Genomic DNA, 25,832 nt, shown 5'->3' with positions numbered 1-25,832 from the left:
TGGGTGGGGCCTCTGGGTCCGGGCTCGTAGTTCCCCTGTTAGGGGCGCGGACGGAGGAGGGCCAGTCTATATGCATTACCAGCCAGCGTGTCACCAAGTCCCACCCCGACCTAGGCAGTGCTTTTGTTATTTAGCTCCACAGACTGTCAGTCCCTGCCAGTGTTTGCTTGTTCTCCAGCTAATACCCGCTCAGGTTTCTCTCCCAGTCTGCTGACCCGGTTTTGCTCTGACTTGGATTTAGTTTGTTCCTTGTTTGTTCTTTGTTGGTTACTAGGCGCACTAGTCCGCTGTTATTTGTACAGTCTGTCTCTCGGTTAGTTGGTGTCTCCTGTCCTTGTCCTGGGGTCTCCATAAGTGCAGAGTAGAGACCGCCGCTCAGTTGTCGCCCTGGGGTTTAGCCCAGGAGGGCAAGTAGGTAGGGACAGGGGAGAGGGTTGGTTGTTAGGGACTTCCAGTCTCCCGTTCCTAACTGACCCTGACATCGTGATTCTCACAAACGTATGGCTGATTGATTCAGGGCCAATTTACTTAGAATCCTGCTTTTATGAGAACATGGGAAGATGAGCTTGCCACATCCATAACACCAGAGCAGTGGAGCAAAGCATTTCTACTGTCCCACAAGCTGCCCATGGCCTGTAAAGCTCAGGAGAAGAATTATAAGCTACCCTGTTTCCCTGAAAATAGAACATAGCATGATTTTGCAGAATTTTTGAGAATGCAAAATGATTTTTCAGGCTTTTTAAGAATGCTTGAAATATAAGTCCTACTTTAAAATTAAGCCCTGCTAACAGTTAATTTAAAAAGTCAATTTAAATAGTGTCCAGGCAGCTATACATGTAAAAAAGTTAAACCTTTTTGAACAAAAATTAATATAAGACACTGTCTTATTTTCGGGGAAACACGGTATTAACAAGATGGTACTGATGTCCGGCTAATTTCATCAATTATACCAAATTCCTGGAGATATGGCTTGAGTACGGGAACCATGCTACACAAATGGTGGAACTGTCCTTCACTTAGACCCTTCTGGAACATGGTGTTCTCTACCTACACAAAAGTTACCAGACGATCTATTACAGCGTCCCCTCAGATTGCCCTGCTCTCTATACTCCCAGGATCTATCTCATCAATAAAGAAAGGTCTCTTAAGCCATTTTTTAATCGCAGCACATGCTGTTATCCCAGATATTGGAAGACTCCACAAAAACCCACTGCCCTTGAGTGGATCCAGGAATTGAATGAGATCATGTCAATGGAGGAGATGCTGTCTGAGGATTCAGACCTCCCGGAGGAATTTATAACGATGTGAAGCCCTTGGCTAGAGTTGCAAAAAAACGCTGATTTAGAGGCCTGGTTAACCTAAATTTCACGCCACTAGTGATACCTTAGGGCACCCCCGAAATTTACTCTTCTGGTATTTATCTGTGAAACTCCCCCCCCTCTTTTTTTTTTCTTTTCTCTTTCTCTTCCGTCCTTCTTCCTTCTCTTTCTCTTCTTTGTTAAATTCCTTTCTGATAGGCTATCAATATTAAACCTATATAGAATTCAATTTGGTTGTGTTAAAAGTTGTATCTAAGATATTACCTGCTTTCGGTTTGACAACATGGTTGTATGGTTATCTATTTCATTATAATAACCTTAGTAAAGCGGATCCATAGATCAGGCAATGTATGAGGTTAAATTGTTGCCCTTGTACGTCTTAGGGGATTTATCCCCTTCCTATAACGATACCACTAATCATAAAATCAAGAGGAGAAATGCATAAACTAAACTATGTTTGGAAACTACACAAGAAAATGTTATGGTTCATTTTTTCATACACTTCATATGCTGGGTGCCCACAAGTCGGTTTCACCGCGGAAATCTTGCGGTCTTGCCGCAGCGATGCGAAAAACTGCGAGATTTCTGTGGGATAAGCGCAGCTTCAAAACCCGCAGCACTTAGCCACAGGTTTTGGAAAGGCTTCCCCGCATGCCTTTTCATTGCGGCCGGCTCTCCCATAAAGAGGAGCGAGGCCACAACGGAAAAAAAAAAGAATTGACATGCTGCGTCCCAGGAATCCGCGCCGCAGCGCCGGCTCATGCCAGCTTTGCCGTGACGAATTGTCCGCCCCGTGTGGACGAGATTTTTGACAAATCTCGTCCACAAGGCTGGCTAATCCCGGTTGCAGCCAAATTCCGCAGGAAATTCTGCGGCAAATCCGCCGTGTGTTAACCCAGCCTTACCAGCCTGCAAGACCTACTTGCTACTGTTTATTTTATTTTAATATATAAGCAAACTTTAATAAAAAGCGAATAAATATAAAAAATCATGGTGAGGGGTGTGACAACCCTTGTTCATGCGCAAATACTCTCTGTTGTGATGAGCCTATTAGCGCATGTGCTTGTCTGTGGAAGCCCTTCCTGTTAGGCTATGCAGTTATATTCCAGGAAGCTACATTCCATTAGAAACCTATTTTCCATTATTACTGTATGTACATGCAGTGAATTAAAAGCTAATACAATGTATTACCTATTCACAGGAGGTGATAAATGTTGGACTTGGAGAGGCAGCACCCCAGTAATTCACAACCAGGTTGTAATGGCAGTCTGGGGTGCCGTGTGAACCTGCCAAAGATGCTGCAACATTTGAGCAGCCCAGTGCTTTTTTTGAAGAGCAGAAACTACTTGCTGCTCGAATCGCACCGCACGCTGGGAAAGTCTGTTAGGGATGCCATACCTGATGCTGTCCACTAGAGAGGAGCCTGCCAGAAAAAAGTGGGGCTGCATGGCCATTACTAACTCAGCGAGTCTCACTGTCAGTGCTGCCATCCACCTATTTTGCGATCAGCACAGGTATGATTGGGTCTGTAGAAGTGATTACTGTGGAGGAGGTGAAGATCCAGATGTTATTATTGTGGGATGGATTTGTGAAGCTATGGATGAGTACTGTTGGGGATGGGGAGAAAACGGTGAAGTTGTGACACTCTGGATGTGATTACTATGGAGGTGGGGAATAGTGGAGCTCTTGCTGTGATTACATTTACTGGTGAGAGTGTCTGAATTAATATAGGGGTCTTGTGTGGGAACCTAGATTAAATGTGGGGTCTGGCAGCTGATTTTATTTGCTGTATGGGACCAGAATCAGTTTGGAGAATTGATGTCTGGAGTCTGCATTTATTTGGAGGTCTGACATCTAAATTAATTTTGGCCTTGCGTGCTGTATATTGTAGGATTTGTAATCTCGAGCCCAAGTAGATGGTGCCATCTTAGCACACAGCGGGAAAGTGTGTCAGGGAATAGAAGGAAAGAATAAAAAAATATTCACTTTCAATTTCAGACCAATGTTATCTTGTCCACAAATAATTGTATAGCCTCTAGGACATAACTGTGGTGGAAAAGAATCAAAAACGACCCGCAGCCTGAATACCCCTTTAAGATGTCCATATATGTTAGACAGAACTTGTCTAAACCCATTGATTTGCAGGATTACATCCAATTTTTGAATGGACCTTTTGCTTCAGTTATGTCCTGCACCAGTTTGAGGCTAGCTTCATATGGGCAATTGTGATTTTACCGCGAGAGAAAATGGCAAAATCGCTGCTTTTTTCCCGCGATTTTTGTGCATCAGTGCTGCTTTTTCTAACAAAACCATCATTACCACTCACGATTTTCTCACGTGTTTTTATTGTGAGATTTTGGCACGATTTTTTTGTGAAAGTCAATAGAACTTTCTGCTGGGGCGTAACTATAGGGGATGCAGAGGATATGGTTGCACCCGGGCCCAAGAGCCTTAGGGGGCCCATAAGGCCTCTCTTCTCCATATATGAAGCCCAGTACTATGAATAAAGCATTATAGTTGTGGGCCCTGTTACAGACCTTGCATTGGGGCCCAAAAGCTTCAAGTTACACCTCTGTTTTAATGGAAACCATTGTAAATCAGTGGCTTCATAATCTGCTTTTTACTGACTCGCATCACGCAAAATAATCGTGTGATTTTATCGCCCGTGTGAAACTACCCTAAGGTTTTACCAAGAAGATAACAATCCACATGCCTAAGATTTTGTGATTAATTTCATGCCAGATATAGATTTGGCTTAAAAATAATGTGAAAGTGTCCAATTTTCCGATACTTGGATCTGCACTGATGTTTACATGGAAATTCTTTGGTCTGCACAACAGCCATCCATGTGTGATTAATTATCCTCATTATGTAGCATTGTTTAATTTGGACAGCAAAAAAGTCAAACATCTGACTTCATTACTTCAGGACATTTGTAAGTTACACTCTTGGATGGATTCACAAAGGGTTATGGTAATTAAAGGCCTATAACTTCACCGTTTAACATCTAGTTGTCTGATATGAAAACTACTGAAAAGTTATAGAAAAACCTTTGGTATTAGCATTGCCTGAAGTTTGTATGTAGGACTGTAAATCTTTAAACTTTCAGTGATATCATTATTCTCCACATACAATAATTTAAAGGGTTAATTTGTTAGGAATTCATTATTTTAAGGGATGCAGTGATTGCTGTCATCTTCGTGCCCTGGAGCCTGAGAGAGCCCAAAACGTCCCTCTGTCCCATAGGTGGAGTCTGCAGGGACGGCTTCTATTGAAGTCAATGGAAGCCGTCCGACCCGCGACACACCCGCAGCTGTCATTGATGATCCGCGGGAAAGCAAGAGATTTGATTTTCAAAAAAGTGCACTGCGTATGCGTCCAGCGTTAGGACGCATCCGCTGTGCTGAAGGAAGAAGATCTGGCCGGTGCGGAGGAGATCCGCGCTGGATCTGGACAGGTAAGAAAATGTATTTTTTTTGCCCATGTCTGCGGGCATGGCTGGATTCCGCTGTGGGTTTCAGCAGATGGAATCCGTGCGTGCAAGTGGACATTGGGCCTTAAAGATTCTTTCTATAGTCGTGGCCAAAATTTTTGAGATCGATACAAATATTATTTTTTACAAATTTGGCTACTTCTGTGTTTTTAGATCTTTTAGGCTAGTTTCACAAAGGCGATTGTGATATCGCCGCGAGAAAATTGCAGCAATATCGCAATTTTGCTCATGAGATGACTGAGCATCAGCACTGCTCTTTCTTGTAAAACCTTCGCTGCTGCTTGCGATTTTCTTGCGCGAAGGACAATAGGACTTTCTAATGTTAAAAACATATTGCACAAAAATCGCAAGTTTATGCGTTGCGATGCGATACAACGAAGGCTCTACAGGGAAACATGAGAGATAAAAAAGAACAAAATGCAGAAAGATAGGACATACCATGATTTTTTTTCATGCAACATCACATGAATGAAAACATCACAAATGTGAAGGAAACCATTGAAATGCATTGATTTCATAATTCTGCGTTTTCACGCGCTCTCACATTGCACGATTTTATCACCTGCATGAAACCGGCCTCAGTCAGATGTTTCTATGGTATAATAAAATACAATTATAAGCATTTCATTTAGTTTTTAAACTTGTATTGACAAATCCATCAAGTTTAGGCAAAGACTCAATATTTACAGTGTTGATCCTCTTTTTCAAGTCTTCTGCAATTCCCCCTGGCAAGCTGGATTTCCCATTGAGATGAGCTTGTCATTGAGATCTTGGGATTGCGATCTGGGGAGTTTCCTGGCCATGGGCCCAAAATTTCAATGTTTTGTTCATCAAATCACTTAGTTATTACTTTTGCTAGTGGCATGGTGCTTCATCAAAGCATTGTTCCTCCCCAAATTGCTCCTGGATGGTCGGTAGAAGTTGCTCTTGGAGGAGGTAAAGATATCGTTCTTTATTTATGGCCGTGTTCTTAGACAAAACTGTAAGTGAGCCCACTGCATGGATGAAAAGCAACCCCATACGTGAATGGGCTCAGGATGCTTTACTGTTGGCATGACACAAGACTCATGGTAGCGCTCACCTTTTCTTCTCCGGACAGTCATTCTTCCAGATGCCAGACTGAAGGGGGCTTTATTAGAGAAAATAACTTTACCCCAGTCAACTGCAGTCCAATCCCCTCAAGGCCCATTTAAGCACAACGATTATCGCTCAAAAGTCATTCAAAAGACATCTTTTGAGCGATACTCATTGTGTATATTTACAGGGCAAAATGTTTGCTCAAAATTCGTTCAAACGGCAGTTTTAGTGACAGTTTTGAGCGTTTACTTTGCATAAGTGTGTAAATGAAGGCTCATGCTGTATGCAGAAGACAAGCGGGACCTCTATCTTCTGCATACAGCTGTTGTCTTCTGGAGCGCTCAGCTGGTATCCAGCTGAGCACTCCGAGTATACAGAACACAGCTGCAGGGCTGTCTTCTGCATACTCCTGCTGTGTTCACGGAGCCCTCAGCTGGTATACAGCTGAGTGCTCTGAGCGGAGGTATGCAGAACATAGCTGCAGCACTGTCTCCTGCATACTCCTGCTGTGTTCACGGAGCCCTCAGCTGGTATACAGCTGAGCGCTCCAAGCGGGATATACACAACACAGCTGCAGCGCTGTCTTCTGCATACTCCTGCTGTGTTCTCTGAGCGGGATACCAGTTGAATCAATGGTATCAGCGGTATCCCGCTGAGAACTCAGCGCACTGATAAGGCTCATTGTTCTCTTTAAGCTGGCTGTAGTATAGCAGTGTTTTATAAGAAAGATTGAGAATAGTTATATTTAAGTCCCCTAGTGGGATAAAAAGTTAAAAAAATCTTTAAAAAAAATTGTAAAAAAGAAAAAGGATAAAAGAATAAAAATAAAAACATCCAAACCCCACTTTCCCCCCTTTACTGTGTAAAGTAAAATGAGAGAAAAAAACATCATAAATCTGGTATTGCCATGAATGACCCACATAATAAGTTAGTACATTATTTAAGCTGCATGATGCATGCCATGAAGAATGAAAATAAGCATGAAAAACTTGCAAAAAAGGAGTCTATATAAATTTGGTATTGATGTAACTGTACTGACCTGCAGAATATTAATCTAACATATTATTTATACCACACAATGAACGCTGCTAAAAATACATAACATGCCAGAATTGTAGATTTTGTCAGGCCGCCTGTCCACGGGCGCTGTATTTTAATGCAGCGGATTTCCGCCGCAGGAGAACACTATAGACAATGTGATTTTCCACTATGAATCTATCATTATGATATGAGGTTCATCACGGAAAAGCACAGCATGCCGTTATTTTTTATACGCGGGCAGAAAATTGTAGCGGATTTCTACTCGTGCATATCGGGCTGCGCTTTCCATAGTTATTCTATGGAAAGTGTTTTATGCGTTACCTGCGCGGGAGTTAGCGCGGATAACGCAATGAAATGTTGCCCATGGACAGGAGGCCTTCATCTTGTTTCTAGAAAACATGGAATAAAAAGTATTCAAAATGTTGTATGTCCCCAAAAATAAAGACTGGGGTTCATCCCACAAAAAACAAGCCTCGTAGAGCTACGTTGATGGAAAACTAAAAATGCTGTGGCTCGTGGAATGCCGCGACACGAAAGCAAATCTTTAAAAAAAAAAGTGTTTTATTGTATAAAAATAGCAAAACAGGCTTTGGTACTAAGAGGTTAAATTATTATTTTTACTGCATGGTAAACAGCAGTTTAAAAAAACAGCAAAAAAACCAATAGTGAAGTTGCTGTTTTTTATGCCTGCAGCGAGGGAAGAATAAAACCAATTATGGCTTTCGCAATGCAGCAATGAAAAACTAAACTGTACAAATTGGGAAAAAAACGTGGCATTAAGGGGTTAACGTTTGCCCCCCTTACATGTTGAAACACGACTTGAGGGGCTAGAATGTGCTTGGTATAACCCCAATAATGGAAGGTACCCCTCGGATCCATGACAGATGGAGGCCTGTGTGCTCCCCACGCCTCCTCCTCCCGCACAAGCTGCCTCTTGTACAGGAACGGGGCGGCGAGCTTCAGCCTGCGGGCATTACAGCGAACGGTGCCGGCTGCCAAGTCAAACACTGGCAAGACGGGATGGAGTCTGCCCGTCCTCAACGACCAATAACGATGGAGCCTGGATTCCGTAAGCGCCAGCCATTGGTCGGGGGCAGAAGGGGGCGGGGCGGTCTGTGGTTGTTAATATAGGGGCACATGGGCAGTGCCAGCGCTACAACTGTGCAGGAGTTTCAGCGGTCCCCTAATTGTCACCATGGTCAGCCAGTGGGACGGCCACCTACAGCTCAGTGATGTGGATGAGAAGCCCAAGTGTCTTCTGAGGGTGAAGCATGAGAAGGTGTGCATAGACCAGCTGGGGAAGGAGGTGAAGCCGTGTCAGGTGAGTGCCAGTGTCACCCTGCAGGGGTGCAAGGGGTTAATACAGCTGTTGTTTCTGCAATTAGGGACCATAAGAATATCAGAAGTGTATTACTTCCTAATGTCCCCATAAGGATGCCTGCACATAATGGTCAGTCAGTATGTAGGCAGGCGCTCCCTGGAAAATCAGGATCAGGCATGTCCGGCAGGTTTTAACCCCTTAATGACACGGTCTATTGTATACCTAAGGACTAGACACTTTTTTGGGCGTTTTTCATTTCTTTTCAAAAGCTATAACTTTCTTTATTTCTCAATCAACATAGCTATAGGAGCATGTGTTTATTGCGTGGCGAGCTGTAGTTTTTATTAGCACCATTTTGGGGTACATATGACTTTTTTGATCACTTTTACACCACCTTCTCATGTGACAGAATACCACCTGCAATTCTGCCGTGGCCAAATTTGCCCCCAAATGCTAAGGATCTGGCTCCGTTTTACTTGTATTGGACGGGTTGCGTTACGCAGTAGAAATAGATATGCTGCAGAATTACAATCCGCAGTGGTTTTTGTTTTTTTTTAAAGCTGAAGATTTGTCGTGAAAAGTATGAAGCATATTTTTTCTTAAATCCTCCTCGTGGCTTGTACTGTAAGGGCTGCAGCATTTCCAAGGCAAGCTTATTGCATTTTTGGGGAGGTAAAAAAGTATTTTGGCTCCTTTTGATTGCTGTTTTTTTTTTTTATCGTATTCACCTTGTGTCATAAAAAGTCTGTCACTTGATTGTATGAATTGATACAGATTGGATGGCAATAAATTCTTTCAGTTTTTTTAAAAACAAAAAATGGGAAAAGTGTGCAAAAAGATTTTTTTAACTATTTTTATTTCTTTTTTTACTTATTTTTATGTCCTTATAGAGGAATTAAACCTGTGATCTCAAGATCACTCAGATAATACACTGCATTATGTCACCACATTTCATGGTGAGAGTTGATGACATCACAGAGGGAATGCCTTCCTTCTGCTAAAATTGTGCATGCTGCAATCAGTGTTGATGGTAGCATGTAAGGGGTTAACAGCGGGACTCTGTGTTCTCATCAGTACCTACTGTCAGCTGGCTCCCACTGTGGCTGCCCCCTGCTCAGCCCCACATGGTGTAAATACTTGTAATTCTGCAGGAACCCCTTCCCATCCAGGATTTATATGTGCATCCTTAGGTGGGAAGGGCTTGACAATGTCACAGAGGCCCATCAGAAGTTTACATTAGTTGGGTGTCCAAGACTCCTGCCCAGGATGCCATCTGTACCCAGGAGAGCTGAATGTGGCCACTACACTTATATTACAGCTGGCATTAGTTAATACTAGGGTGTCCTGTTTTAATGGCTATTCCTTGGTAAAAGAACCAAAGTGGGCGGAGTATTCGCCATTCCCCTCCCCTTGCCGGCAGCTATTTTGCCGCGATAAAACGCCGGCCGAAAATTGTGACCATCTGTAGCAGTGGATTCCAATTCATTTGTTCAGATGGGCGATTTTCCGGTGCGTAAAATCCGCTGTCTGCTGTATGACCGGAAAAGATAGAACTTGTCCTACCTTTTGCCGGAATACGCCGGCCGTTCCCATGACTCCTTTGGGAGCCTATGAGAGCTGCTGGAAAAGGAGGTGGGAGGGAATTTAGCAGCGGCTTGTGTTGCTAAAGTTCCTCCCACCTCCCTTTGCCGGCGGCTCCCATAGGCTTCTATGGGAGCTTCTATTGCCACCATCAGCTGGCAAGGGGATGGTGAGAGACTTTTTAGCAACGCTAAGGTCTCTCCTTCTGTAATTCTGGGCTGCGGTGTATATAGAAGAAACAACCTGACCGTGAGAATGGGCGAGAAAACCGGAGATTTAGCCGTGACTTATTTGCGGCTTTCTCCCGTGCATGCAATTTTGGGCCGTGATGCGGGCGGCTGAAAATCACAACGCCCGTGTGAAAGAGGCCGAACACTGTGATTGCGATTAAGGAAAAGTTTTGGCTAAAACATTTTACTGAGCAGTTGAACTGATTTTTCCAGGTCAGAACTGTTTGTGCCATTGCCTTTATAGACTATCGGTTTCACAATTCGTGCTGGGAACATATATATATATATATATATATAATATTTATTGCAAGCATATGGTTCTTCCTACATATTACATGATCCATATTAATGCCAAATGGACTGCCCAGCGTGGCAAAAAGTGCACAATGTTATTTCCCCTCTGTGTAGGCCGTAGCCCACCAGTTCTTGGGAGAATGTAGATCTAGAGGAATCCTTCATACCAGCGTATGCATTTTTGCGCACACCTCAGCACAACATATTTGCTTGCGCGTCTGCGCATACTACTGTACTTTTTGCGCAGGGTCAGTTCACATGTGCGCGTGACACACTCTTTCTGGGTATTTATTCTAATGAGATCCAGATGTGTTCTTTTCTCCCCATTTTGCCCAGTGTTTCACACTTCCCCTTGCATGTGCGCACCTCCCATAGACTTCTATGGTAGCCATTGCAGCGCAAAACACAGAACTATAGAGCAGGTCCTATTTTTTTTCCATGCACGCAAAATGCGCAAATGCAAATTAGCCTATTGAATTCACCTATTACGCCATCAAATGTGCCAAAATTTTGGTGCAATTTAGGCTGCATTCCTTTTTGGACAAGGCGTAAAAACTGTCCAAAAGTGTCTAAAACACATGATAAATGTGGCGCAAGCATGTAGGGGGTTTCCTGCTTTTCTGCTGCATTTGAGGAGCAGGAAAAGGAAGTCCCTGTGGCCAAATCGTTCTGACTCTGGATGAACCAGCAGCGATCATCATGGGAGAACATCGCGATCTGGAGATGAAGGGAATTCCTGCAGGGATGCAAGGCTGTTTCTATGTGAAAACTCGCATCCAGGGGTTTTTAGAAGGATTGTGAGGGCGATATCGGGCGGTGAGGAAATGTTGTAGGACTGCAGCATGTGAATTCCCCCTCAAGGCTGCGCATGAAGCTGTGTAATGGTGCATCATAACAGTCATCCCAGCTATAATGACCTCCTAGAAACACCACATCATATTGTATAACTCACTAACAGGGTTCTTCTACTCTTTACCTTTTAGATTACAAAGAAGCCAACCATTGAATGGGACAACATGAACCCCGACCAGCTGCACACTATAGTGCTGACGGATCCTGATGTGCCCAGCCAGTCTGATCGCTCTATGGCGTGAGAGTAACAATCAGTTTCTCCTCGTGTTTACAGTAAAGTCAATTTAATGAAAAAATTGTGGAATATTTGGCAATCATAAGAAGTTTATAAAACTCCTTTTTAACCCCTTAAGGACACAGCCTAGTTTGGCGTTGAGGACCAAACGATTTTTGGTATTTTTTTCATCTCCATTTTTCAACAGCCATAACTTTTTTATTTTTCCATTGACGCGGCCTTATAGGGGCTTGTTTTTTGCGTGGTGAACTGTAGTTTTTATTGGTACCATTTTTGGGTACATATACTACATTGTAAAACTTATTTTTTTTTAATGATCGTAGAGAAAACACATCAATTCTGCCATAGATTTTTTTTCTTAGTGTTAATTTTGCAGCATAAATGACACACTACGTTTTTTTTCTGCGGGTCGGTACGATTACAACGATACCAAAATTCTTAGATTTTTCTTAGGTTTTTCCATAATAAAAACCCTAAAAACTCACTGCATTCAAAGTCCTATAACTTTTTTATTTTTCCATGGTCGGAGCTCTGTGAGGGCTTTTTTTTTTTTTTGGCGAGACGAGCTGTAGTTTTTATTGGTACCATTTTGGGGTACATACGTTTTTTTTAAAATCACTTTTATTGCGTTTTTTGGGAGGCAAAATGCTAAAAATTAGCATTTTTGCCTGTTTTTTAGCGTTTTTTAAACGCTTTTTGCCGCGCAGGATAAAAAGCATGTTCAATTTATTGTACGCGTCGTTACGGACGCATCGATACCAAATATGTGGGATTTAATATGAGAAAAAGCATTAAAAAAAGTTTTAGTTTTTTTTTACATTTTTATTTTTTGTACTTTATTTTGCTCTTATTTTTACACTTATTTTTACACAATCTGTGTCCCTCTGAGGGACTTACAGTGCAGCACTGATGATCGCGCTATCCCTATGACATAAGGGTACATCATTTTGCGGGAAGTACCCCGCTCCCATGATGTACCCTTACGTCATGGGGAGGGAAGGGGTTAAAGGGTAGGGGGAATATTCGGAAGCGTCATATATTTTTTTCCCTGAGCCCCACAAAATACTGCATTTACCCTATTGTAAGACCATGGAAAAACACAGTGACCCAAAGATCATCAAAGGCAGAATCCCATTGTTCATGCATCATAGGCAGAAACACTGCAGTAAGCATATTGCGCTGTTCGCATCTGCTTCCATTGCAGATTACAGCAAGAAGAATAGCACAGCATGTAGCTCTAGTTTTCAGTCAAAACTAAGGGCACCCATTATAATGTAAGTGGGTTTGTACACCCATGAATATAGCCTAACACTATATCTTTGTAGATTGGAGTATCTGACTTAGACTCTGGAACAATGGAAAACTAGTCTGTGGAACGATAATCATACTTCACCATCTGCTAATTTTGATTTAGCAACACTGGTTTAATGGGGTACCAGAAAACACTTCTATCACCTATCTATAGCATGGGTGATAAGAGTCTGAGATCCCCACTAATCCTGAGAACGGGGGTCCTGTGTCCATCCTCTCCATCTGAATGCAGGCTTACTGTACCCCTGCAGTGAGGAGGAGATTGAATGCAGTGATGGTCGCACATGCGGAATGCTGGATCCATTAATTTTCAATGATACTATTGGGGATAGCCGACTTGACGCGCTCAGCTATTCCCGTCAGCCCTATTGAAATGAGTGAAGCTACACATGCGTGGCTATCGCTTTATTCGGTAGTGTTTTCTGGTACAACCCATTTAATGTTTAACCGGTTTTCCCACTGGACAAAAAAAATTCATTGGTTGGATATGGCAGAAAATAAAAAAGATACTGTTTTCGGCCCCCTGGGACGCAGCTGAGTGGCTCCTGCTGGCGGTATGTACATTTGGCGGAAGTCAGGTGACCGCAGCAGCCAATCAGAGGCCTCAGCATCACAGTCTGAACTCTACAGTTTTGCCCTGCAGAGGATGCGTTGGCTTTCTTATGCATCATGTTTGACTTGTATAGAGTGACTTTTCTGTGTGTTCCTGTGCACTTGTAATAAGTTATTTTTTTCTACAGACAATGGCATCACTATGTGGCAGTAAATGTCAAGGGAAATGACCTGAGCACAGGCGATACTCTTACGGAATATGTCGGTTCAGGGGCAGGAAAGGATACAGGTAAGTGGTATAACTTGGGATTTCTGCTAATCAGTGCAACCATTGGAAGTGATCGCTTTCCTGGTAGAAAAGCTTTATAGAGCTATTACACTTGGACCAGTTTCACACGGGTTCACTTACATGCCTGTAATACGACTCAGAGCATCATAGTGATTGTCCGGGTTCATGAATACGCCTGTAATATGCTCATGTAACACTGGCCTAATAGACCATACCAGAATTTAAGATCTCTCTAGCAGTGGCCTCTGTACAATGATTCGTTTTTCCTGCAGTGGTGCTGTAAGGAAACTAAACACTCCAAGGATAATGGCTGCATGTTGGTGGTTTCCTGTGATTTTATTGTAATGGCCCTTTTACACGGGCCTAGAACCTCACGATTCTCGTTTGGCCTACGGCATAAGCTAGTGACATCATCACCAGCTCGCCACGCTCGGGTAGCCTGTTTAGACTGCACAATTCTCGTTGAGAATCGTGTAGTCGTCAGAAACCTATCGTTCAGTGTTTCACATTCCTACGTGAAACACCGTATGAGCAGTGTTTAAATGGCACAATAAGTGCTCAAGACGGCAATTAGTTGTATCCTGGCCTAAACTGAACAACCAATGAAAAGCACATGACTCTCGTTAGTCGGTGGCTCGTGTTTAAATTGAATGATTATCGTTTCATCTAAACGGGGCTTAAAGGAAGCCTCATAATCAAAGGATGGTCCAAACGTTTGCTTACTGGCATGTCATGCGGACAACTACATCTAGATATTCACATGCAAAGTAAGGATTGCAATATATTGTAGAAGTGATCAGGGGCCAAAAAAATATGTGTGTTATATATTAGTAAAAGTTAAAATTTTAAGCCACATAACTTTTATCTACTTAGATACTCATCAGTAAATCTACTATCGCATAGATTTTTTGGTGAAAAAAATGGGAAAAATGTTCACACACAGAAATCTGAGACTTAAAAAAACACAGTCTGAAGGCCCATTTACACGGAGCGATGATCGCTCAAACGACCGTTTGAGTGACAGCTTTGAGCGATCATTTTGCATAATCTATTTAGTAGCTACTCAGCTACTTAAGAGCAATTACTGGGCAAATAAAGCCTTAGCTGAAAGCAGTTAATAGCCTGAGGGCTCTTATCTGCAATTAGATGCTTTGTTCTCCAGGGGGAAACCATGCTACCAGAGAACTGCTGATAAGGCTTAAGGACGATTTTTAGGTTGGACTGAATTTAGCGATCAGCTAGCAGGGCACGATGGCCGCGCGTTTAGACGCAACGATTATTGCTCAAACGATCGCTTTTTAGCATTTTTTTTAGCAATCATCACTCTGTGTAAAAGGGCCTTAAGCAGACAAACACTAAATCAGTCCACAGAGCTAAGGAATGCGACAGTTTTATGATGTCTCTTATCACTTCTTTTATCTTCTTATGTGTGCATTAGACATCATAAAGCTGTTGCATTCCAAATGGGTATGATGGGAAGGGGTAAACTTCAGTCAGCAAGCAGGATGTTGTGAAAAGATTAGGCCATTAATCTTGATGTTCATTAGTTATGTTGCATTTTAATAGATATGGAGATATTTCCAAATCCTGGCAATTTAATAGCAAGTTGCCTGCTCTTCATGGCTGTGATGACTGTATATCTAAAGCATACTCTTTTCGTTCTGTTTTTGTCTGGTGCAGGATTACATAGGTATACCTGGGTTGTATATGAACAAAAGGGACCGCTCAAGTGTGATGAACCTCATATCGATGATAGAACTGCTGCAGGTCGAGAAAAATTTAATGTGAGTCGTTTCCGTAAGAAGTATGGACTTGGCGCCCCATGCGCTGGCGTTTGTTTCCTGGCTGAGTGGGATGAAACGGTTCCTGCACTTTACAAACAGATGGGAGTAGAATAAAAGTATGGGAACCCTCAGGAACAGCTAATGTCTACTAGTGTATTTCTGAGGATGACCTTTATGTATCTTTCTAGACCTCATTAGCAAGAAAGTGTAAATCCTGTAGTTTTTTAATACAAAGAAACTTTTAGAGCCAAACTATTGTTACTTTCATTTCGTGGTGGTGATCCCGTCATCATTTAATCTTGTACATATGTCACGGCCAATTTGAGGTCATTCTACTAAATAAACCCAATCTTACAGAAGACTCAATGAAATAATTTGCATAAAAGCTGTCTGTTGTGTCATTTATAAAGAATTAAAAAATCTTTGAGCATTGTTCCATGGAAAGGATGTTTTTTATCCTATTTGCATTTGCAACTCCATAGTCATTACAGAAGATAACAAAGATGACCGATTTCTCGTTTGAACGAGCCAACTATGTATCTGCCTGTATAAACAGGCTGCCCAAGCAAATGAGCTAACTCTGACATCGTTGGTGCGTACAAATAATATATTGTTTGGTGAAAACAGACCCCAAGGCCGGCTTCACGTGGGCGAGAAAATCTCGCACTAATACGGACCTCATTCTTTTGACTTGGGTCATACACACGAGCAATTTTTTTTTTCACATCGCGGCGGGGGAAAGAAGTTGTGGCACGTTCTACTTTTGGGTGTGCTCTTGCATCGGATCTTCCATTGTTCTCAAAGGGGTTGGTGGCAGCATCACATGGGATTCAAGGTCTCACATTGAAAACAACACGGCAGAAGATCGCTACTTCGCTGAAGTGATGCAAGGCGGTTTTGAGATAAAATCGACTCGCATCTGCAGGGTAATCGACCTGTTGGTCCTGAACAAACCAAGATGGTCGAAGTGCTTCTCTGACTACCTAATGCACACTGTGCATTGGTAGTCTAAGACAGAGGTCCCCAACTCCAGTCCTCAGGACCACCAACGGGTCATGTTTTCAGGATATGCTATGGTAAGAACACCTGTGGCAATGTCTCAGGCACCAATAATAATTACATCACTTGTGCATCACTGAGGAAATCCAGAAAACGTGACTTGTTGCCGTTCCCTGAGGACTGGAGTTGGGGAACACTGGTCTAAGACACTAGATGATGATCTGACTGGTCAGCACTGCTTATGTTGGCAGCACTGGACAATCAAAACAGGTGTAGTGTCTCAGACTAATGATGTATACTAATACAAAGCGTTCATCAGGTAGTCAGAGAAGTGGTTCGGCCATCTTTGTTTGTTCAGGACCAACTAGTCACTTTAACCCCTTATCGCTCCAGGTTGTACATTTAGAAAATAGAGATTCAGAGTTTGTATGGAGCTGAATTGGGGGTCGATCCTGCTCCATAAAATGCTGGTGCTGGCTGTTTCTTACAGTTTTGATCAGCGCTTTTTGATAGTGAGGATGATGAATGAGTGGAACAGGTTGCCATGGGAGGTGGTGAGTTCTCGTTCAATGGAAGTCTTCAAACAAAGGCTGGACAAATATCTGTCTGGGATGATTTAGGCCTCATGTCCACGGGGAAAATCAGATCCGCTGCAGATTCTCCATGTAGAATCTGCAGCGGGTCCCTCCTGCCCCGCGGACATGAGTGCTTAAAATAGGAATTTAAAAGCATTTACCTTTCCGTAGCGGGCGGGGACGCTCTGCTGTTCCTCACGGCCGGATCTTCATTTTCGGCCGGCGGATGAATTCCTGACGCCGGCGGCACGTCGCCGGCACGTCGTCGACGTGCCGCGCGCATGCGCCGGGCACATCCGCCGAGCCGAAGCAAGGGAGATGCGGCCGTGAGGAAGAGCAGAGCTTCGCGGTCCGCTCCGGGTGAGTAATTCTTTTAAATTCCTATTTTTGGTCTCCCGCGGATCCGGACGGCTTCCATAGGTTTCAATAGAAGCCCGCGGGAGCCGACCCCGCGGGAGACCCGCATGAAAATGGAGCATGGTCCAGATTTTTTCATGCTCCATTTTTTTTAAAATCTCTTTTATTGACCATCCGCGGGTATTTATCTACCCGCGGGTGGTCAATGCATCCCTATGGGGTGCGGATCCGCGCGCGGGAGATCCGCTGCGGATTTTAAATCACATTTTGCCTGTGGACATGAGCCCTTAGTAACTCCTGCACTGAGCAGGGGGTTGGACCAGATGACCCTGGAGGTTTCCAGGCAAATACTATTGATGACCTATATGAAGGCAGGTGAGGTGAGAGTTGTGCGTGTAATTGCCATAGCATACCCCTATGTGTTGTGATGCTGACAGCGGACATTCGATCAGCTAATTGGCAAGGGTCTTAAGCAGTGGACTCCATCCATTGAGGATAGGTCATCAATAGTATTTGCCCGGAAAACCTTTTTTAAGGTGGGATTCACACATGCATTTTTAATGCGGTTTTAAAGGGGTTGTACTGCAATTGCAAGTTATCCCTTATCAACAGGATGGGAGATAACTTGCTGATTGGTGTGGGTCTCACCTTTGAGACTTCCGCTGATCTCGAACGGGAGTCCTGTATCCCACTCTCCTGTCACTGCGGGGGTCGCTTTTCTTCTGTGAATGGAGCACTTGCAGAGCATGCACGGACAGCACTCCATTCATTTCAATCGTCGCAGTCCCATTGATAGTGAATGGAGTGCCAGTGCGATTTCCCAAACAATGCTCTATTCAGTGTCCTACTCACTGTGGGGGGTGCAGTAACCCCGAAATGAGAAGGACATGGCAATGATAATTATATTTATTGTTTTGATCATTTTATGGGAAAATGGGAGAGTTAAATTTTTAGTTTTTTTTGTTTTTGTTTTTTTTTTAAATTCGTAAAATTTTACATTATTTTTTAGTCCCCTTTAGAGACTAAAAAGCAATTGTTTGGTTGCTACTGCAACATACTGCAATATTTCAGTATTGCAGTATATTGTGTTGTTTATGTTCACATTAAACCTGGCCATAGAAAAGATTTATTATAGTTAACAAAGCACTCACCTGAATTGTTTTCGTGTGTGTGTGTGTGTGTGTGTGTGTGTGTGTGTGTGTGTGTGTGTGTGTGTGTGTGTGTGTGTGTGTGTGTGTGTGTGTGTGTGTGTGTCAGCTAGTATTACCTTGTTTAGGTATACCTTACTATCAGAAACAATTCCCTTCAGTTGGGTCATGTGATCTCAATCCTGGAAATTTCTAACATTTATGTTCACTGAAGGCGTTCACTACTAGAACATCCTGTGGATGAAAGTACATGGCCTATAGCACGCATGCTGTTTGCAGGGGCCGAAACACCTATCACATTACTGCTGATGACTATAATCTCCTATCATAACGTTATAATGAAGAACATGAGAGTTCATCCTACTGACTGTATAATTATGGTCCTTAGTTCATTTAGGTAAATATAGAATTTAATGTCCTCCCAGCAGGCAGAGATAGTATAGCCACTAGCTAATGCTGTGCTGATGCATCATGGGATTGATGTGAAAGTGAAATTACCATGAAGATGGTTCCTGATCATCAGACAAGGGGCTGTACTGCATGGAAGACAGCGCAATATACAAAAGGACTTCCAGAGTATGAGGGGTGCAAGGATGGAAAAATGTGTTTTCAAGAGAGTGCTTCTTTAAGCATGTGGCAGCCCTCTTAGTCTTCATTAGTCCCAGGGCTGCCATGGCAGCCACTGGCACCCTGCGATTGCATCATGGAGGGGGGCGATGGTGAGTCAGAGGGGACACATCGCCTCCGGGTGACAGTTTGCATGCCACTGTCAAAATTGACCATGCATGTAAGATGTCAAGCAGCTGCGATCTAGCGTCAGCTGTCAGAAGCAGCTGACACCTGCTGGGTATGCAGCGGGCAGCGGGTTTGGCTCCTGTCCTGACCCAACTTCATACTCGCCATGCACCTCTATGATGTGCGTGTACATCACAGAGCGGAAGCTGGTTAAAGTTTAGAGTGAAATATTGGAATCTCTACATACCAGTTGAAATTTTGGCACAAAGTAAGACAACCAATAGGTCGTGAAAACTTAGACAAAAGTGTTTAAAAATGCACCAAATTTACCAAATGCACCAATAAGACCCATTGTGATAAATTTGGCGCATCTTTAAACTGCCTGCTATACGTTTACAAAATTTTCAAAATTTTGCACGCATAATATGCACAAAATAGGACTCCTTGATTTCAATGGTTTTGTTCGCAAGCGTGTATTTTGCAAATGCAATTTTTGTATATTTGCTCTGTGTTTTTGTGCATCAGGCGTTGCGTATGCGACAGGTTTTTGTGCTGTACTTTTTATGGGCACAAGTTGTGTGCAAAAAAATGCGCACCAATGCTCTTAGCCATTCAAATTGCCAATAAGTTTAACCCCATAGTGACAAAGCCTGCTTGTGCCTTAATGACCAACTAATTATTTATCAGCGCATAAGAGGTGCCACGAATTTTTAATTTTTCTGTCAACATAGCCATTTGAGGGCTTGGTTTTTTGTGGTACCAGTTGTATTTTTTAATGGCATAATTTTTGGGTACATATAATGTACTCTATAGCTTTAATTAATTTTTTGGGAAAATTAGGGATAAAAAAAAATAATTCTGCCATTTGTTTTTTGGATTTCATTGTTACGGTGTTCAGTGTAGAAAATAAGTAATGTGATAAAATCGCTCGCATAAACCACACACAATAGAACCCATTGATTTCAATGGGACCCCTCACATTCAGCATGTTTGCACATACTTTTTGCACGCTCACCAATATATACATAACATGCTTTATTTTTGTACACATTTGCGCACCCAAAGCACCATTGAAATCTATTGGATGTGTAAATGCTCATCTGATCTGCACAATATCATACACGAACCTGTGGGATTTTGCAATGTCAATCGACTAATTAGGTTGCCCAGCTGATGCGAACGGTCATGGCAGCGCAAAAAAGTACAGTAAGCAGCGCTGCTACACGCGTGAAAGCACGTGATAGCGCTCCCTTCACAGCACAATCACATCACACTCTCGTGAGTGTATATACACATACGCTCATCTGCAGGAGCCTTAAAGATTTGCTTTTGTGTCGACGCATTCCAAGAGCCATAGCATTTTTATTTTTCCATCAATGGAGCTCTATGAGGCCGGCGTCACACTGACGAGAGCGATATCGGGTCGTGATTGGACGCTAGCCATTTTCAAGTGAAAACAGCCTTGCATCACTGCGGGGAATCCCTTCATCCCCGTGGAAAATCCCTTTACAGTCACTGCGGCTAAAGGGATTTCCCCATGGCTTCTGGAGGAACTCCCCGCGGGGCTGAAGGGATTCCCTGCAGGAATTAAGCAATCCCCTGGTGCGACTGTCACAGCTGCAGCAGCAGATCGCAATGTTCTTCCATTGGGCGATATCACAAAAAGAAAGGAGATGCTGCATTTTTTTTTTCACGCAGCATCGTAGGAGTGAAAACATCACAAATGAGAATAAAACCATTGAAAATCATGTGTTTTCACTCAAATCAAAAATCACCGCTGCAGGGGATCAGTATATATCTAATCTATTCACAGACTGAAATCCTAAACTAAAATATAACTTTTATTTCATTTTATTATAAAATCCTACAAGGAAAGGCGAAGGCTTCATAAAAGAAAACTGAATATGTGTTCAGATGATGTATTTACTTATACGTTTCTTCTCAAGCAGTCACACAGGTATAGTAGTGGTGGCCTGCTATAGTTGTCACAATAGTGATATTATGGTAACTGTGATCCTTGTTGTCCCATTTAGTATCAGACAATATGGAAGGAATCCATATCGATTCCGTTATACATCAAGCTCTCGTCTGTCAGGCTCAACGCGTTTCCTCGCTTACGCGATTCATCAGGAGCAAAAGTATCATACAGATAGAAACCGATAATTGTCAAGGATCGTACACTCAATTATTTATGCCCAATTGCAGCATAAATTTAAATTAAGCGGATTGAGTGTATAGAAATAAATTACAGGCGTTTCGTACTTCCTCAATAAAATTTGAGTGAATAGCGCTATGTAATGTAGAAATCATCTGATCATCTATACAGTTGATGAAATGCAAATGGGATACACATCCGCAGGCAATCTTTCATCAGTTGGATATGATCTGCTAGTGCCGAGATCACGGCTATGAAGGGTCCCAGAACACAATGTGTCTGGACGAGATGACAGTTGACAAATTCCTAACCTCACTTTCTGACCCTAATATCTGAAGGTTTACGTACCCTCTTAAACCCAGGGGTAACCGCAAATAAACCTAGCCTATTATCCCTATCTATGCTCAGGCAACAACACTAATTGTTAGAAGCTTGGATTTTTTTTCAATATATTAAAGGGTAATACATGGGGTTTTGACATTTTTATTTCTACTATTTTTTTAATACTTTTTAAACTTTTTTTTTTGTTTCACTAGGAAACTTAAATATCGCCACATTTTATCATTCTTCTAATACATTACTGTACTTCAATATACTCATGCATTAGAGAGCCTATGAAGCTTAGCCAAAGTCTGAGCCTCATAGCTGGCAGACCTGGAGGCTATATTCAAGTCTCCAGGTGCCATAGTAAGCCATCGGGACCCCGCGATCACATTGCGGGGTCCAATGGGTGAGAGAGGAAGCCCCGTTCCTCTGTCAGCCTTTTACATGTCACAGGCGTACTGACTGCTGTGTGTAAAGGGTTAAAAGGGGGGGGGGGAGCTGTGGTTTGTTCAGTCACCATGTAAAAGAAGTGCCTGGTTGTGATCTGACAGCCGGGAGACCCACGCCAGGCTTCTGACGTAGCCACCGTCAAAAGACAGCACTGCAGAATAAAGTCCCTTAACGTCCCCTATCAAAAGAGGTATGGATGGTTGTTAAGGGGTTAATTTCCAACATAAATTCGCATGCTGTGTTGTTGGTTTTTTTTTTTGTGCAGTGCAATTGTGCACGCAAAATACGCACTTGTGAACGAACCCATTGGAATCAGTGGGTTCTATTTTCTGTGGATTGTGCACACAAAATTTTTGTGTGCAAATACGCCCGCAAATATGCCCCTCTGATACAGGTCTTTAAGGTGTATTTACCACAGGGTGGGTGTAGATTTTGCGATTTGAAGATCTGCAGTAATTCTGCAGCAAATCTGCAGTAAAAAAAAGGCATGTAATACGTGGATTTTAAGGCTGATTTATTCATGGACCATGTGAAAGACATCACTGCATGTTGCACTGCATGCAATGTGCAGACTCTGTGTATATCAGACAGCATATAGACGGGTGCCCTCGAGCTCTCCCATGCAATTATTGCCTGAGTTTCTCAAGCGCAATTTACATACGGCCCTCTGAATATGGCCTTAATCTGCAGTGTGGTGGAGTGAGACACACCAAATGTATTAAAATGTGCATGCCTCTTAATAAATAGGGAGCATCTTTGCCTATCCAATAGAAATCCGTTTCCAGCATAAATTATAGTAAATCTTCTGAACTGTGAGTTCCTGCCCCTCCCACTAATAGCCACCCATTTTTTGGAAAAGTGCCAAGTGTGGCAGCAATTAACAAAAGCTTGCAAAGTTTTGTGCAAATGTGACTTGTTCCAAAATGTGTGACTTTTTTATGCCAGTATATTCACCTCACTATATATGTAACGCCCCTATGGTCACATATCGCGCAGTTTCAGCAGTGGAAAATTTACTGCAGATTTTGGTGCAGTTCTACCTAACATCTGTGTCAAAATCACATATGTTTTCCGCAGTATGTGGATGAGATTTCTTGAAATCTCAACCGCAGTGCCCGTACTGTTAAATGCTGTGGATTTTCTGCAGCCAGTTCTACTTTGGAAAATCTGCATTTATGCTAAATGTAAATATACCCATGGGGCGGTCTTACACAGGGCGTTGTTAGAAAACATGCGGTTTGTTTTGTGACATTTTTTTCTAAAAAAAAATGTTGTGGTCAGATGTTAGCTGTACGAGTTCTGAAAAGCACTACATACATAGATTTCTTCAGACGTTTTCTCTTAGACTTCTCTATAGGAAAACCATATTCACACAGCCGATAGCGAGTCGCACCCGAGATTCGCGGCCATGACTTGCATCACGCAGCACATGGAGACTCGCACGAAAATAGAACATTCTGCAATTTTTTTCCACCTTGCAGCATGACTGCAAGAGAAAAATTGCCCATAGAAATAGACCCCTTGCAAACAATGGGATCTATTTTGTGCAAGTTTTGTACATTTTCTAATGCACAAAACTCACACGAGAGTATCAGCCTTGTAAATATGGCCAAAGGTAAAGCACATCGGTAAGTGCAGTCCAGTCATGTAGTGGTTTATATACTGCAACATTGTGGCACTTTGACGTGATTGCATCGGCTCCAGGGAGGGACAGGGACTATCTGGAACATTTGCCGCCCTATCTAATAATGTGTCTTGGCTATAACTGCAAACTGGCAGCTGTGACGACAGTGCTGGATAGCTAGCTATCAAAATATTAATGACCTCTTGTCCGTACATGAAGGAGTGAGTTACATGTTCAGCCCCTGATCACATGATGGTGATGTCATCAAAGGACCTTCATCCACAGTGAGTTACATGCTCCGCCCCTGATCACATGATGGTGATGTCATCAAAGGACGTCATCCACAGTGCGTTACATGCTCCGCCCCTGATCACATGACGGTGATGTCATCACAGATCCGATTCCATAGCAACTGAGGCCACGAGGCTTTGTAGGGGATGCATAACTCACTCACTGTCATGTGATTAGGGGCGGAGCATGTAACTCCTTCACTCCAGATGATCAGGGGGGCACTGTGTGTGTGTGACGTGCATGTAGCAGAGCTGTGTGTGTGACGTGCATGTAGCAGAGCTGTGTGGTGCATTGCTCCACCAGAAACACTCATACCATAATTTCCTAATAATTACCAGTCAGTACAAAAGGACCAGAGTACTTGCAGAGCTGAAAGGCGGCATAACAGGAGTCAAGCAACCCTGTCAATTACATTCATACTGGAAACCAACACGAAGCAAAAGTGGCACAGTATATCAGAGCAAACAGTCCGACCACTGCTTTTATTTTCCTGTGAGTCTTATGAAAATAAGGACAGGAACATGATTGGTTCCTACAAGTTACATAAATCGAACCCAGTAGAGTAACTGTGGATGCTTATTGGCTCAGGCATCCCCAATCTATAAACTGTAACCCGCATAAGGGGTCTCTAGTAAAGGCAGATAAAGGGTTAAATACCCTGCCAGTCATAGGTTAATTAACAGGTAGTGAGAGCTTGTTATAGGATAGAATGCTGACTGGTCAGTGGTAAAGGCCCTGTCGGGGGCCAGTAAGTCATTTTTTGTTTTCCTGGACAAATCCAAAAATCCCAGTCAACATTTTATGGACACACTAGAAAGACGTACTGATTTAGACTGTACTCTCATTGGATGCTGTAGCTTGTGATGTGCCATACAAACAGGCTGCTGCAGCCTGTAAGCAATATGTCAGAACTGCGGACTTGTGGGAGGCCAGGAGTGGTAAGTATTAGCTGGTTTATTATTTTTTTACTATGTTTACCTACAAATTAAATAACTTGAACCTTTTTTAAAGGATGAGCTGCTAATGTCTTGGTGACAAATATCACAGAACACCTTGAGTCATGGCTTGATGGGTCTGATGCCAAAACAGTGTTGGCAGCACGAGGAAACCCACTCTATATTAGGTGGGTGGTTTTAATGTTCTGACTTATTAGTGTGTGTATACTGTATATAAGTTTATTATTATTATATATATATATATATGTATATATATATGTATATATATATATATATACATTTATATATATATATATATATATATACAGTGTTTCCCCGAAAATAAGGCACCCCCTGAAAGTAAGACATAGTAAGACATTTGCTGAAGTCCCAAATATAAGGCACCCCCCGATAGTAAGACACAGTAAAGTGTGTTTGTATGTAAGCATGCCGGCTGAACAGAACACTAGAGCATGCAGCTATGATTCTTTTTAGCCCGCCGCTGCTGTCCCCTACCTTCACCGTCCGTTGCAGAGCAGCTGCATGCAGGACATGAAGACAGTCACCTGCCACCCGATGTTCCCAATGTTCCACGGCCATCGCTTGTAAATGTGCAGGCAAGTCAAGAGGCCTGTCCCCTGCTGCCATCCCCCTTGTCTCCTACCTCCAGATGTATCGGTAGATCTGCAGACAGTCTGCTGTTACCCCTTCTCCTGCCGCCGTTATCCTGTCCCTGCTGTGCTGTACGAGTGTGCTGTCGTGAGCTCCCCCTCCTGGCTGGAAAATTCCATACTGTACGTTCTGTTCCTGCTGTACACGTCTGCTGTGATGAGCTCCCCCTGGTGGCTGGAAGCTGCAAT

The 25,832-nt window shown here is 42.8% G+C and overlaps 2 protein-coding genes across 2 annotated transcripts in view; one reads left to right on the top strand and one right to left on the bottom strand.

Moving 5' to 3' along the window:
• The window catches only part of LOC136627809 (uncharacterized), an 884,798-nt gene that overhangs the window by 127,167 nt on the left and 731,799 nt on the right, over window positions 1-25,832 (bottom strand). The gene's annotated exons all lie outside the window — the stretch shown is intronic.
• On the top strand, window positions 8,065-15,812 carry LOC136627805 (phosphatidylethanolamine-binding protein 1-like). The gene is made up of 4 exons (XM_066603207.1): window positions 8,065-8,251; window positions 11,340-11,446; window positions 13,495-13,595; window positions 15,276-15,812. The coding sequence occupies exons 1-4, from the start codon at window positions 8,126-8,128 to the stop codon at window positions 15,491-15,493; spliced, it is 552 nt and encodes a 183-aa protein (XP_066459304.1). The 5' UTR covers window positions 8,065-8,125; the 3' UTR covers window positions 15,494-15,812.

The sequence above is a fragment of the Eleutherodactylus coqui genome, chromosome 5 (assembly GCF_035609145.1).
Source record: "Eleutherodactylus coqui strain aEleCoq1 chromosome 5, aEleCoq1.hap1, whole genome shotgun sequence".
Classification (NCBI taxonomy): Eukaryota; Metazoa; Chordata; class Amphibia; order Anura; family Eleutherodactylidae; genus Eleutherodactylus; species Eleutherodactylus coqui.
The sequence above is the reverse complement of the archived record's forward strand: the minus strand, read 5'-3'. Positions and strand labels throughout refer to the sequence as shown.

Excerpts from the sequence above, each read along its gene's own strand:
- LOC136627805 (XM_066603207.1), top strand. The coding sequence starts at position 8,126 with ATGGTCAGCCAGTGGGACGGCCACCTACAGCTCAGTGATGTGGATGAG. Across the intron at positions 11,447-13,494 it reads CAGTCTGATCGCTCTATGGC|ACAATGGCATCACTATGTGG; the intron begins GTGAGAGTAACA and ends TTTTTTCTACAG. Across the intron at positions 13,596-15,275 it reads AGGGGCAGGAAAGGATACAG|GATTACATAGGTATACCTGG; the intron begins GTAAGTGGTATA and ends TGTCTGGTGCAG.